Raw genomic sequence first — 16,124 nt, 5'->3', positions numbered from 1 at the left:
ACGTAGTGAAAAACAAAAGTGGGATGCATATCTCAATGCGTATCTCTCACCAGTGCTGCTGCTTATCACTGTTCTCTCTTCCTGGCTTTTTCCATCATAGGAAACGGTGATTCATATTGAAAACATACACACAGCTTCTGTGTTGTGAAGAAGAAGAGTAAAAAAATCAATTAAAACCTTATAACATGTGCTTGAATGTAAATTTGAATGTAACTTTCCATTATGTAGTGTCTCTGTCCAGAAAAAAAAATGTATTTTTTTAATGTGGTCTGTTTTTAGCACATTTGTAAGGCTTTCTCCACCTTGTCCTGTGGCCTTTTCATATAAGTGCCATTAAATGTTTTCTAAGTGTTTCCAAATGTTTACCATGTACAGAAAATGTGGAAAATAAAGATAATTACTCTGCAAAATGAATTTAATCTCTGTGAGACTTAAAAAAAATCATATGAATCTTATATGCCAGTTTTAAAACCTTGTTTGTGACAACGGTTAGGGACACACGAGTAAGACAGACTTACTGTCTTACGGCTGTTCAGACTCTGATGGCTTCAGTCAAACAGCAACAGATGTCCCAGGTGGATTTAGCAACTCTTAACAGATGAGAAAGGTCGGGGTGACATCACGGACACTCTCTATTAGACAAGGCAAGTCTGCCACAGCCCTGAAACTACATGACACACATTCATTATTTGTAGTTATTTAAGTTTAAGCTTCACTAAAACCCAGAATGATGGAATCATATAGAATACCGTCTTTTTATATGTTAGCTTAGCTGCCCAGCTTGAGCAAAACAAAGCAATCAGTTAAGTTTTACAGGTGAAAAATATTTTTTGCATTTCTCAAAATCAAGAATTGTCAAAACCTGTTATACTCTAAGGGTCTTTGAAGATGGGAATATTAACTGTGCTCTAGTGGATTCGTAGCAAAGAATAATTTATATAATTCACACAGGTTGTTTTCAGGAGAGGTAAGCATTTAAGAAGCTTAGGCTGGTCAAAAGAAAGCAAACCCTTAAAGGTTCAGGACATAATAAAAATAAGCTGGTTCTTAGCAGGTCTTAAAAATGTAATTGACACACAGAAGCAGTGTGTAAAAACTAAGTACACCCTTCCTGCTTCCACAGGAATTAAGAGGGTAAGTATCAGCCAGATGCTGCTAATCAAATCCACTTGGTTAACTGATCATCAGAAAGTGCGACCTTTTCTATGAAAGCAGAAGCTTTTGCAGTTCGCTGCTCTGGAGCATTCAGGTATTTGGTAACACAACGCCAAGGAGGAAAAACATCAGCAAGGATCCTAGTAGAAACAACTGTTGCTGCCCATCAGTCAGGGAGGGGTTATAAGGCCAACAGATTGAAGTTCATTATCTGCCAATCTTCTCAGGATTGTGCAGTGCTGAGTACATCAGGAAGATGGCCACAACTCACTGTGTGCTTAGTAAATACCTCAGGCAGCAGAAACCCAAGAAAGAAGAGGAGCAAGCGGAGGAACCATCGTGGAAGGACAGGCCCCTGCATGATATGTACGACTGGCAGATAGAGGAAGTAGCAGACATCCAGAAATCCTACCAGTGGCTAGACAAAGCTGAAAGACACCAAAGAGGCAAAAATCATGGCAGCACAGGAACAACCAAGTACAAGATCCATAGAGGCTGGGGTCTACCACACCAGGCAAGACCCCAGGTGCAGGCTGTGTAAAGATGCCCCTGAGAAAATCCAGCACATAACAGAAGGATGCAAGATGCTAGCAGGCAGAGTATACATGGAACGCCATAACCAAGTGGCCAGCATAGTATACAGGAACATCTATGCAGAATACGGCCTGGAAGTTCCGAAGTCAAAATGGGAGACGCCCCAATGGTGGTCAAGAATGACTGAGGTAAGATCCTGTGGGACTTCCAGATACAGACAGACAAACTGGTGATGGCTAACAAACCGGACATACCGGACATAGTAGTGGTAGATAAGCAGAGGAAGACAGCCGTAGAGATAGGGCAATTTTATTTTATTTTATTTTATTTTTTGTTGCTTTCTGTTGGTTTCTTTGTATTTTACCATGCTTGCATCTGTGCATGCATCCATATCAGTTATGGCACCTTGCCAATCAAGCTTGGTCGTGTTAGTTTATAACTGAGCAATTCACTCTTTGGTCACTTTTGTGTCTCGCAGCTAAAACGCAGACCTTGAAGTTTCAAAAGATGGACTCCAAAAGCAATTGGTGATGAAAAAAGAATCAAAGTTTGAAATTTGAAAAGAGAAAAAAAGAAGCAAAAACAAACAAAAAACAAGTCCCACATGTCTAATGACCTTCCTTTATTTAAGTAATTTAATTTTTTACATATCAGAGATATGATGAGACGGCCTATAGAGAGGAGGTGATGGCACTGTACGAGTGGTGCCTGGAAAATAACCTGACTCTCAACATCAGCAAAACTAGAGAAATGATAGTGGACTACCGGAAACGACCAGTCAGGGAACACCAGCCCATCCACATCAACGGTGTCAAGGTCGAAAGGGTCAGCAGCTTCAAGTTCCTTGGAGTCAACATCACTGAGGACTTCTCCTGGACCCTTCACACAGACACTGCTATCAGGAAAGCTCGCCAGCGGCTTTACTTCCTGAGGAGGCTGAGGAGGTTTGGCATGAACGCCAGCATCATCTCAAATTTCTACAGGTGTGCAATTGAGAGCTTGCTGACGAGCTGCATCACAGTTTGGTACGGAAGCTGCTCTGCCAGCAGCCGTAAATCACTACAGAGGGTGGTGAAGGCAGCAGAGCACATCACTGGCACGAGGCTTCCTGCCATTCAGGACATTTATCTCCAGCGATGCCTCCGTAAAGCACACAGCATCATCAAGGACCACAGCCACCCAGCACATCAGCTGTTCTCCTTGTTACCATCTGGCAGACGTTACAGGAGTCTGTCTGCTCGGACTACAAGACTTAAAAACAGTTTCTACCATCAAGCCATACGACACCTCAACCACAACACTTAAACACACACAACACAGGACTCAGAAGCTACCCTGCAGCTTCACAAGTACTCTGATTAATCTGCACTGGTCACTTCACTTTATTGTTATTGTAATTTATATTTAAAAAGTGCAATACTGTAAATTTCTGCTGCTCATTCCTGTGCAATATCCCATCTGCCCTCCCGTCATATTTCTTTTCAAGATTTTCTTATTTAATCACTAGTGTACATATATTTATATTTATAGATACATATATATTTAGTCATCTTTTCTCTTTTACCATGTCTCTCTAATATTTTGTTCTTTACTATTTTTCTATTTGTTATTTTATTTTATTATATTATATTTTATTATATTTTTTCCTACTGTATCATGCTGCTGAGAGACCGCTGCTCGTCAAACACATTTCATTGCGATGTTGACCCTGTGCTAACTTGCATATGACAAATAAAACTGAAACTGAAACTGAACTGATGATCCATACTGTATGTATATTACATATATGTTCATATGTTTACATTGCCACATCCAAACCTCAAACGTTGGTTTCAGTAGATATGAGTGAATATAACAGAGCTGAAATTTAATGACAGATTTTTCTCTTAAAATATGCAAACAGCTGCAGACTTTAGCTTTTTTTTAGCTCAAGGTCATCCTGATATTCATCTTAGCATCTGCATCTCCCCGCAGTGTCTTTGACAACCAGCATTCATCAAAACACTCACAATTAATAATGCTGACGTCTCTAACAGAGAACACACTATCATTAAACACCATCAAGGTAAAAAACTGAATAAAAATAACGTGACTGACGCCAGAGGAGTTAGAAAAGATTCAAAGAGTTTATGTAAGGTCAACTTTTACAACTCTTCCTGTTTTTCTACTGAATTTGAATCAATCCTTTCTTTCATCTCAGCCTGATGCTTCATTTTGCAGTAATTAGAAACAATATTGCTTTATATTTTTTGTGTTTCTATCACAAAGTTGAATTTAAATAATTTTGATTTGTTTTGGTTATGATAAAGTCTTATTAACAGAAGCTAAGATGGCTCTGTGGAGGACTGGTCAGTCATTAGCCCAGTAACTGCTGATGACACCACATTCATATTTGTGGTATTGATTTCTCAACATCAACTGGGTAATGGCTTAATCAGTAATAAAGAGAAAACAAACAAACCTGCATTCTGGTTTTACACAGGACTCAAACCCTGCTTTTCCAGGTGAAGGTCTTTTGTTGCCTAACCATGCCGTATCACTACTTTGCTTTTTAAACAAGTTTTTGCTATGTTCATTAGATCTGGCCTGAAAGACTTGTGATTGTCTCAAGCCTTGTGAGCTAAGAGGGGCGATCGTGGCTCAAGAGTTGGGAGTTCGCCTTGTAATCGGAAGGTTGCCGGTTCGAGCCCTGGCTTGGACAGTCTCGGTCGTTGTGTCCTTGGGCAAGACACTTCACCCGTTGCCTACTGGTGTTGGTCAGAGGGCCCAGTGGCGCCAGTGTTTGGCAGCCTCGCCTCTGTCAGTGCGCCCCAGGGTGGCTGTGGCTACAATGTAGCTTACCATCACCTGTGTGTGGATGACTGGATATGTAAAGCGCTTTGGGGTCCTTAGGGACCAGTAAAGCGCTATATAAATACAGGCCATTTACCATTTAAAATATTGCATGTTAGGAGTCACTCAAAAATAATCTCTGTCAGGGTTTCGGTCCGTGACCCAGTGTCTTGAGTTTATTTTTGATTTTCTTACATTATTGTAATAATGCAAAGTTCTTTTGCTATATTTTAGTCTTCTCCTCTTTTTTTAACGCTTAGTTATGCCCATGCTTGCGTCTCCCTTATATCTGCCTGTGTTTCATGTCTCCCCAGTCTGTCATGTTTCTTGTCTGTGTGTTTAATGTTGTCAAGCTTGTGTTATTACGTCTACTTCTCTCCATGCTTCCTGTTTTATTTTGAAAGGCCTGGAGTTTCCATGTTTAGTGTGTTAGGTTTTACTTTTCCCTGTGGCGTCATGATCATTTGTGTCAGCTGTGTCTCCCCAGGTGTTTCCACTTTCCTCATTACCCTTCTGTCCTCTGTCGTCCTCTGTTCAGCGTTGGGTCGTCTGTCTGTCTTGCTACGTGTTTCTGTGAGTCTCGGCTTTTCATGTCTCAGGTTTTCTCTCAAGTTCCTGTTCACGTTCATGTCCTGATTATCTCACATTAGAGTTTTTCATGTTCATGTCACAGTTTACATGTTTTAGTTTTTCTCAGTTTAGGTTCCAGGTTAGTTTTTCTCCAGTTAGCCTTGCCTTGTTTTGACATCATGGCAATAAAACGGCTCGCTTTTTGTTACACTTCATTTTTCTCCCTTGTCTGCATTTTGGTCCACACTTCAAACACATCGGCCTGCCCCGCTGTGACAAATCTGGTCCTTATCAGGTTCTACAACTACTTAAAGACAGATGAATAAGCTGTGACATATTATATTAGGTTTTTAATAAAATAGCACTCTGTGCATGTTAAACTAAGTACACCTCACCGCATGATTTACTGGTACAAGCTAATGAAGTAATGGTTTTCTCTATGACTTTATCAGTATCTCATATTGTTGTGAAGTTTGGCCCACTTTTCTTTGCAGCAGCTCTTCACTTGTCCAGTTTTCTCATTTAAAAAAAAAATCTAAGTAAAGCAAAAGACAAAAGAAGTAGCAGCAACTATCTAAAGCAGAAGAACATGATCTAAATGTCATGTCCTTAAAAATATGACAAAAATTGAGCAAAGACCTAAAAGAGGACCTAGAGATACATTTGGAAGGCTGTAAAGAAGTCATTCATACAGAAAGGAAACCGAGCTGTACAACTGTGAGTGTCTACAACCATCTGTAAAACGGGTTGGAAGCGCAGAGTCCAGAGCCCGGACCTGAACATTATTGAAGCAGCGTGCAATCATCTTGACAGAGAACTGAACAAAAGGCAGCCATAAGCTTAAGAAGGGCTTTGAATGTCCTTCAAGAAACCTAGAGAATGATTCTTGAAGACCACCTCAAGAGTAGGAGAACTTGTATCAAAAAATGTGTTTTTGTGTGCAGTTAGCATGTTCTCCCCGTGTTTACTTTCTCCCACAGTACAAAGACACATATGGCATTAGGTTAATTGGTGAGTCTAAATTGACCACAGGTGTGAACGTGAGTGATGTGTTACGTGTTAGCACTACAGCAGCTGACAGGTTAGCAACCTGTCCAGGGTGTTGCCTGCCTATTGCCCTAAGACAGCTGTGATAGACACTCTTGAATTGGTCGGATGAACAGATGGATTTCGTGTCCAGTGACACCAAAAACATGTTACCTACCACAACCTTATTGAAATTTGGTTCATGTTCATGACATGAATATAAACCGAATTTCAATGTAACATTCATTCATAGTACATTGAATCGTATCAAAATGAACAGATACAAAACACAAGGTTTGTAAAAGATAAACAGCTTCACATGTACTTTCTGTTAAGTTCTAAGTAGAAGATGTTCGGATAAATAGGCTCATCTGAATTGTGAACCTGAGCATCAGGCATGACAGGACAGAGTCAAGTATTAGCTCTCTGCAAAAAAAAAAACATAAATCTTTTGCAGCTGTGCCTCAGCGTTAAGGACTGCAGGATGAACATCAAAACAAATATTTAATTGTTTTTCTGGAAAGCAACACCGAAGCAAGGCCTAGATTCATACATCAATTAAAAAATGGAACAAATGAGTGGTCCAATCCATTCACAGCATGATTATTAACACTCATTGTTTAAACATGACCTGCGCTTGAGCTGTAAATTTTTTATGAGTTTATTTGAATGTCAGCCTGAGTTCTGTGACTCATTAATTGATCGCCATCATTATTTTATGACAAATACAGTGTTTGACCTATTAGCCTACTGAACATTGGCGGTGAAACCACCAATTAACCCAGCTTAGAGGATAGTTCTAAATACATACAAGCAATTTATTTCTTCTTTTTTTTTTTTTCAAAATACCATATCAAGCTACCTGATCATGCACATATTAGCAATATATATCTATAATCACACATGCAAGATACGCAGGGTCACAGTTATTAGTAGTTTTAGATTTTCCTTTGCCAAATACATGTGGATACAGCCACAATAACAGGGCAGAAAGTGAAGCAGTGTCCTGGTTAAGAGCTGCCTTGAGTCCCATATTGCAACAGGAGTGGCTCTTTCTCTGCTTTCTCGATGTTGGAGAGCTTTAAAAGAATTAAGCTTTGACCATCAGAGTCTTGGTTCTTCAGAAATACACCATTACTGGAAGCAGCAATCTGCAAAATGACATTTACCAGAAAAATGTCAGCCAGCTTCAAAGTTGCTTTTAGATAAAAATGCAGTATCACAGTTAAGTAGGTTCAAATGTCTGAGCTTATGTGGTTCATAGTTTGTTGTTGTTCAAGTGTGATTTATTTCTGGAAATAGGTAGCCTCCTTGTGGTCATACACAGCATTTAACTGCAATCACTGGCACTCATTGAGCTATTGAAAACTAGGATAATGGGCTATTTGCTTAAACTCTAACCACTGGGATATACAGTATTAATGAAGTACACAATTTTATAGTCATTTACTGATATGGCCTTTAAATGTTTTTGTGCCTTTATCTTGTTAATACGTGGTTAATGAACCACAAACATGTGTACCTTAAGTTTGTTGTGATAATGAGGGTGACAGGCGATGACTGCGATGAAGGAGAACGTTGCCATAAGAATGGCAGCACATGACAGGATGAAGAAAATTTGAGCACCATCTGTAATTAAGGTAGAAAGAAGCAGACAGAGTGTGGGTCTGTTGTTAAAGATGCAATAAAAAACAATTATAAGCAATTGATACAATAATATCTCATATATTTATGCTATGTGTCTCTACTCTCCATGCTATACACTGTAGCTAGAATGCTGTGTTGGCTCTTTACTGCAAATGAATATGGTGGTTTTAGCAAGTGTACAACTTAGTGGCTTTATGACCCTGTTCGGTATAATGATAGAAGAAAGTGAGGCACTCTGTTGTGTGTTAAGTAGCACATTACAGAGGCCACACTCTAAAACTGAGTCTAAAGTTTCAAATTTGTCCCAGAAAATCTGTGTTTCTGAGCAAGTAGGCTCAATAGCTAATTGAGCTAATTTTGGCTCAATAGAAACTTAGTAAAATCACAACAACGAATCGATTGAGCACAGCAGACATGTTCGGACCAGTCAGTTCAGCCTACTCTGATATGCTTGGATTCCTCCATTTTCACTCTTTCATCTGTGTCTGTGGAACTAACACAGCTAAACAGCACATGAAACACCTCATGACACAGCACAGCTGTTTCAAAATATTTTGCTGTATTGATTTTGACTTATTGTGATTGAGTCAAACTTTATTAAAGCAGAAGGTACACAATGACTAAACAAATATAGTTAATATTTAGAGCCAAGAGAACTTTGCAAATGGCCTTAAACTTGCTCATTTATTTTACAACTCCAGTTTCAAAAAAGCTGCTGGACTAGTTTTGTTTCATTGTGTTCAGTAGCATGTGTATGCTTCCACATGCAATAATGCTTGGAACTTACTGGGTGTATAAGTTCTGATGCTGACGACCAATAAGCAGCATTAACATTTCAAATGGTTTTGCATGTGGTGTCTGCAGGCAGTTCACTTTAAGCTTCTAAAAGATCTTTCTAATAGAACTTTCAAGACCAAGACTGCATTGAAAAAAACCATTAAAAGGGAAAATAATTGACGTGAACATCAGTTCAAAATTCACAGTAAGGTAAAGCATATGAAAGTATTCATCTGAAATTTATGAACATTGTCCAAATATGCTTATCAATGTGTTTACAACCTGAAACGTTTCTCTGCAATTTCTATGAGCTAAAGGAGCAATCGTTAAAAATAAATAAAGCAAAAATACCTTTTTAAGGATTTTTATTAATGCAATGCTGGATAAAATGTGAATAAAAATAGAATGCAGTGATTTGAAACTCTAATAAATCCACATATTATTCATAATAAAACAGAAAACATATCGAAAGTTTGAACTGAGATATTTTACTGTTTCATTAAAAGTACTGCCTTATTTTGAATTTGATCGCAGAATGGAAAAGTAAGTGGTAATAAAAGAAACCGCTGGAAGAACATTTTGCAACTAATTGGTTTAATAGCGGTTCACCAGTAAGCAAAGACTGCATCAAGAAATTGTGGAACGTTCCTCAATGTAAAATTGTGAACATTTTGAATCATCAATATCTTTAAAGCAGGGGTGGGCAATTCCAGGCCTCGAGGGCCGGTGTCCTGCAGGTTTTAGATCTCACCTTGGGTCAACACACCTGAATCACATGATTAGTTCGTTACCAGGCCTCTGGAGAACTTCAGGACATGTTGAGGAGCTAATTTAGCCATTTAAATCAGCTGTGTTGGTTCAAGGACACATCTAAAACCTGCAGGGACACCGGCCCTCGAGGCCTGGAGTTGCCCACCCCTGCTTTAAAGGATAGTGAGAATCTGGAGAAATCTATGCGCAATGCGAATCTTGTCTTTAGGCCGGCACTGCATTAAAAACAGGCAGGATCTTTGAACAGGCTCAGGAAGCTCCATGATGCATGAAGACGATGTATGTACAAATTAAGTCAAATCAAGAAATGCTGCCATCTTCTCTGAGCCATTTAAGATGAACTGAAGCAAAGTGAAAAAGTGTTTCGTTATCAGACAAATCCATCCATTTTCTTTCACTTCTCTGATTCAGGGTTGTCGGGAGCTGGAGCCAATCCCAGCTGTCATGGGGCAGAAGGCAGGGTACATCCCAAGACAGGTCTTCTGTCACAGACTAATTGGCTAACAAAGAGAAGCAAATATCCATTCACACTCACATTCATGCCTATGATTAGTTTAAAATCATCAGTAAGCCTAAACTCAAGCATAACTTTGTATTCTGGGGGGAAGCTGGAATACCTGGACAGAACCCAGACAAACACAGGGAGAACATGCGTACTCCACACACAAAAGGTCCCAAACTGCATCAGTGAGGCAACAGTGTGTCGCCAATCACACGAATCAAAGTCGGCAGCTGTTTTTGTAAAGCATGGATTTCACGTTCTCTGGGCTGAAAAAGAAAGAGGCCTTCTGGCCTGTTATCAGCACTCAGGCCTGCATCTCTGATGAAGCTGCATTAGTGCCTATGGAATTGTTAGCTGCACATCTGGAAAGGCACCATCAGTGCTGAAAGGTATGTAACATATGATCCATCCAGAAGGTGTACTTTTTGGGGAAGGCGTTTCTTATTCAACAACACAGTGCTAAACCCTTACTGCATCTCTTACAGTAGCATGGCTTTGTAGTAGATGAGCACAGGTGCTGAATGGGCCTGTCTGCAGTCAAGACTTTTCACCGGTTGAAAACATTTGGCACATAATGAAATGAAGAATGCAACAGAGTAGAGGACTGTTGAGCAGCTAGAATCCAATGCAAGAATGGGGCAATGTTCCTCTCACAAAGCTCCAGCAGCTGCTCTCATCAATTCCCAGATGTTTACAGACTGTTGTTAAAAGAAGAGGGAATGCTACACAGTGTTGAACGTGGCCAACGTTAAATATCACCTCATATCTTTCTTAACATTGAGCATTTTCTCAGTTTAAACATCCGCATGTTATAGTGTGAATGGAATATGTGATTTAAAAATCTTTGCATTATGTTTTTATTTACATTTCACACAGCGTCCCAACTTTTTTTTTATTGATGTATAAAAAGTAAAAAAGCAAAAAGTAGATTGAGTAAATTTACAAATTTAGGGGGCACAAGGGATATGATATTTGGCATTTCTGACAGTTCATTCAGAAAAGAAAATAGACAAGATATCAAATATTTGCTGTGTTTTTGTTTCATTTATGTCTCCCTTCAGTTATCCAGTAACCTTTTTAATGAACTCTGAGTTAATAAGTGAAAATGAAACCTCTTACTACAGGCTGCCACAAAGAGAGAAAAATGCAGCTTTTGCATTTTGTGTTCCACGTTATATTTTTTGAACAGTAAAAATATGGTTTTCTACACAGAGTGAAGTGATTTGTCATGCAGCATAAACAGCTTGTAAATGTTATGGGAGTAATTAAGGAGTCTTATGGTTTGATCATATGTGAAACTTCAACCTGCCTCCCTTGTTTTAGATTAGTAAAGCTGGCCTGAACACCTTGGATGTCCCCTTTTTTTCCAGGTTGGGCCTTCAGGTTTACCTATAGCAGCAGTCAGTTGGCTTCCTGTTAGGTGCATTTAGAAGTCATTAAGCAGAATCCATTCTCAGCACTCAAAGCTGAATATGCTGCTGAATCGTGAGCTCCTCTGTGTCATTTATGATCAAGTAGCTTGGTTCCGCTAACTTTCCCAATAAATTCATCTCCCGACTCCTCAGTACTCTGTAGTACTAATGAAGCTATTAGGAAGATGCAGTCTTTTGTTGATGAATGGGGCCAATCTAGCTTTCCAAAGTTTTCTGGCTTTCTCAACTTTTTAACTTTTATTTCTGTTCTTTCTTTATTTTGTATTTTAAAATCTTTCAGCTTTGCTTTGGTTAGGCTTTGATTAGGTTTTGGTTTTGGTTAGGGTGTGAAAAGTTTACTGCTTGAGTTAAAAAACAATGATCAAATCCAGCAGAGCAAGTCTGGCAGGGAGCACTGAACATAAACTTTTCCCGTGTGAGTTTCAGCTGTGATATCATGACAGTGTATTTTTTGACGTTATCCAACACATTTTGTAACAAGGTTTCCTCTAAACGATCCTTTGCCCTAAAACCATTTCGCTGCCACGTCAGTTTATGCCTTTTCTTTCTCTTCTTCCCTATGTCCTCTGCTTTAATGTCACAGAAAGCAACATGTTAGCCTGCAGGTATTTCTGCTGGTGGGTGGGTGGATACTCACTGTTTCTCCTGACGTAGAGGCTGAAGGAGGTCTGCAGCTTACTGATTTCGTTACGGACACTGATGTCCAGACAGTGGTAGCCGGCAGAGGTGAAGGTGTGGTTCAGTTTCAACATGTTGTCATACAACATGGTCAGCGTGCAGCCCTCCGTCACGTCCGGCATGCAGTTGGGGAGAAAACGCCAGCAAACCCATATGGGAGGACTAAAGTCACACACACACACACACACACATAGGGGTGAGGAGCTTTTCTTTATAATACAATGACAAAATTAATATTAAATAAAAAGCTGAATGGAAAAGAAAGGGCACTATTCAGGCTCACACTATTTTAAACTTGCATTGATCTAATATATAGCAATGTAAATGCAGCTCACCTTCCATCAACGTGAAAAATCAGACTGGCGTCCTGTGACACTTCATATTCTGATGGCCCCTTCAGCTCGATGTTCTTGATGGCATCTACAAATAAGTTTTAGCTATTAGTCATTTTGTTCTTTAGTGGGAAAACTTTACAGACATTTTCTGGTTTCCCCACTCAAAGGCCACAAAGATCAAGATGATAGTATTTTGGAAATTTTTCCCGACATAAATCACATTAATTCAACTTCATTTCACTCCATCCACGCCCCTTGTGCACCATGAACTCCCTCCCTCAAGTTTAAGATGTACTACTTTGTAACCACCTTAACTTAGAATTGCTACAAAATCTGCTTTCTTATGAATCCTGATAGTTATATCAGGTCATCAGGTCACAGTTCAAATTAAATTTTCCAGGAATGTTCAGCCTACAGCAGACTGCTTCTTCCTATTGAAAATGACTGAAAATAAGTTATACTGGAATATATTAATGCATATATGAATTCAAAGCCACAAACCAAGCACTTGAACATCTGTGGAGTAGACTTCGGTGACCGGAGGTGAATATTTGGTCACATTCGCTCCCACTTTCAACCACATTGTGTAGTTTCCTGATTCTGGGTAATAATAGCGGACAACCGGCTCAGTGCCGTTAATCACTTGTCTGTATCAAAGATCAAACAAGAATATGAGACAAAACAAATCATCTCTGACATTTTTTTTAAATCTATATTTAAAAGTGTAAGAAATCATACCCGTTCCCTAGGTCCCAAGTATAGGTGAACTTTGCTGAGCTGAAATTCTTTTGGGGATCAAAGAGTTCAAACATTGTCTCTGTGGGAACATCTGACGCCAGTTCACCTCTGTCTCTCACATAGGTGGCATTTCCCTCCATTTGATAGAAAACAAGCTTCCCTTCAATATTTTCTAGTCAAAAGAGAAGCTGTATTTAGTTGTGGAGTCAAGAAGAATGAACAGTAAAAGAGAGACAGATAGATAATGGATGACATACTCAAATCTATCAAAGACTCTGTAGCCTCTGTTCCGCCCAGGAGAACCAGTATGGGAAGCATCAAGATCCACACGATGTGTTTTCTGGAAGCACGAGTATGAAAGTTTGAAAATGTGTCAGTTAATGATGTTAATGTGGTGGATGTTCGACTTACCCGTCCATATCTGCTCGTCCTCTCACAGTATGAAGTTAGTTCTGAAAACAGGAGTCGAGTGACATTGGGGAGAAAGGATGGAAGGCTGTTACTTCTGGTCAGTGAGATTCAGAGATAAGAGCCGTAAAGGCTTGAAATCATAACCATGCGTTTCAATCACATGGATGATGAGCAACAATCGGCTTTTGAGTAGGTGGCTCCGGCCTGGGTCACATTACTGTTAGTTACATGGGACAACTTCTTAAATGTGGTGGTTTTATCTCTGTGTTTATCGGATCTGGAAATTATCATCAGCTCAACAAAAATTACACAACTGCTGACTTGTTACTGGGACAGTACTTAAATTGAGTTAACCCAAAAGAAGGCTGAAGCATGAAATAATTGCCAGAAAATTTTCATTTTTATTTTTTTAAACTGTAGTGTTCATCAAACATTCTGACATTTTTTTAAAAGAAAGAAATTAATTTGTATCACTTTTGCTTCATTTGGCCCTTTTTTTGCAATTTATTGCTCAAGTCAAGTCAAGTTTATTTATAAAGCACATTTAAAAACAACCGAGGCTGACCAAAGTGCTGTACAATAAAATACAAATATAAAATACTATGAAACACAGGTACATAAAATGCCTCACAAATAAAACAATAAATTAAAAACAATAGGTTAAACCTTGCTAAAAGCCAGTGAAAATAGGTGAGTTTTAAGAGCAGATTTAAAAGTTCCTAGGCTTGTGGAGAATCTGATGTGAGGGGGTAGACTGTTCCACAGTCTGGGTGCAGCCACAGCAAAAGCCCTCTCTCCCCTAGTCTTTAATCTGTACCTGGGAACATCTAAAAGCATCAAGTCTGCTGACCTCAAAGATCTCCTGGGGCAGTAAATGCTAAGAAGCTCTGCCAGGTAAGGAGGTGCAGTGCTCATAGTTTGTCTGAAACACGCAAAAACATGTAAGAGGGTTACGGTTACAAAAACAAATCACAAAGACGCACTAGATTATTGTTCTTTTTTTTCTAATCTCTCCTACATGCAATGTAGGATGCAATGTAAAACATGACATCTGGTCAAATGACATGCTCGGTTATTTTCCTAAATGATTAAATATTCAAATACATAAACCTTTCGTTTGACTTTTTTATGAGTGCAAAACATCAGTTCTTTGGCATAAAATTGAACTAACCTATAGATAAAATGCTAAATGCTAAAGGTCTTGCTTCACTTTTTCCTTCTTTATTTTGCACATTTTGTCACCAGTAGCAGTTGGCCTGTTAAGGTTGCAATAAAATGTAAAAAATGTATAGAAAATAACTGAACTTTTCACTTGTCCATTTTTTTCAAACACTTGTGTTTTAAATTTGCGGTTACATAAAAAAAAAATCACTAATGTGTAGCAAGATGACATGCTGCTGAGGCCTGTTGTTCTGGAAACTACTACAAAGGTGGGTTTGAGTTCATCTGCAGGTGTAGTCCTGCATGTCTCTGGACACATTTTACCATGACAAAAGATACAGTTACGCAACTTTACAAGTCCATTGCTGATATCTAAATGAAGGCTAGTTTCAATGATGGGTGTGGTTTGCAACTCACTGGCACTGAGATTGCTGTGATTACCTCACAGAAGGTTCAGATAGTTTTAAAGCTTGTTAGTGTGGGAGATCGAACTTAACTCGATTCAACTTAACTGCACATGAAGTGAATACTCAGCTGGAGTGTGACAGTTGCATTCACCTTTTAGTATTCATGTTTATAACTTCCATGCATCCATCCTCTTCCACTAATTCAATTCAGGGTCATGGGGGAGTAAATATATCAACAGCACATACATGCACTTAAACAGAGCATGCTGGTTTATGAAATATACACATATTGTGTATAAATAAAAATATATTATGCAAGAGAGTGGTGCAAATTGCATTGTTAAATAATATGCACATTACCTGAAGGTTTACAAGCTGATCCTGAACATTGATATAGTATAATATGGCAGTGTATTTTTAACTGTAAATCAGTCTGGATTTACTACTACTAGGCTTGTGATTCATTATATTTTTCAGAGTCTAATAAAGTCCTAGTGTTTTGTACCACTGCTTTGAATGGATGGGTCCTCCTAATTACTCATTAAAATCCCCAAACTTATAGCCAGTCGTTTAAGAACTCATGGGTTGATGGGATATTGATGATGAATCACAAATATGTAGCCCACATAACATAAGAAATATAGCCACTGACCTTTCATGTACAAAGATAATATTCTAATGCATTTCACCTGTTGAGAGCTACTGATGGTGTATTCAGCATTAGAGGTTAAAAATTGCGACTAAATAAAGTTTAAAGAGAAGACTAGTTTGAGTTGAGAAATAATACGAGTTCTCGTTAGAGTACAGATTTCCAGTAAACCCTCTACCACTTATACATGTTCCAAAACGTCCTTCGTCACTGTGACAGTACTAATTATTGTACAGCAGCGCCCTCTCCAGGCCAAAAGCAATATTATATCTAAAACCCACTGGCAAAATACGTCACATTTCCATGGTGTTTTTCGCTAACAGTCATGAGAATCACCAGCCCACAGCTTTTTAACTCACCAGCTGAGAACTTTGACCTGTGTAACACCCCGCGTGACGTCACCCTCCTCCACCACCACCACCACCCTTCCGCGCTCCCCCGCCCTCTTCGCCCCTAAAGGCACGGGGAAGTCTCTCGGTGTCCCAGTCAGTTCGTCCG

The 16,124-nt window shown here is 39.1% G+C and overlaps 1 protein-coding gene across 2 annotated transcripts; it reads right to left on the bottom strand.

The window, feature by feature from the left end:
• Positions 1-5,891: 5,891 nt before the first annotated feature.
• On the bottom strand, positions 5,892-16,116 carry tmem130 (transmembrane protein 130). 2 transcript variants are annotated; one of them, XM_031739660.2, is made up of 9 exons: positions 15,986-16,116; positions 13,410-13,450; positions 13,256-13,338; positions 12,999-13,170; positions 12,762-12,907; positions 12,261-12,345; positions 11,885-12,087; positions 7,640-7,746; positions 5,892-7,268 (listed from the first exon to the last, which is right to left on the bottom strand). In XM_031739660.2, the coding sequence occupies exons 2-9, from the start codon at positions 13,415-13,417 to the stop codon at positions 7,128-7,130; spliced, it is 945 nt and encodes a 314-aa protein (XP_031595520.1). In that variant the 5' UTR covers positions 13,418-13,450; positions 15,986-16,116; the 3' UTR covers positions 5,892-7,127. The 2 variants fall into 2 exon arrangements, with proteins under 2 accessions (XP_031595520.1, XP_039472514.1); XM_039616580.1 differs by lacking the exon at positions 15,986-16,116 and adding an exon at positions 15,338-15,355.
• Positions 16,117-16,124: the final 8 nt, after the last annotated feature.

This window comes from Oreochromis aureus, linkage group 8 (assembly GCF_013358895.1).
Source record: "Oreochromis aureus strain Israel breed Guangdong linkage group 8, ZZ_aureus, whole genome shotgun sequence".
In the NCBI taxonomy this organism is placed as follows: domain Eukaryota; kingdom Metazoa; phylum Chordata; class Actinopteri; order Cichliformes; family Cichlidae; genus Oreochromis; species Oreochromis aureus.
This window is presented reverse-complemented; position numbering and strand designations above follow the sequence as displayed.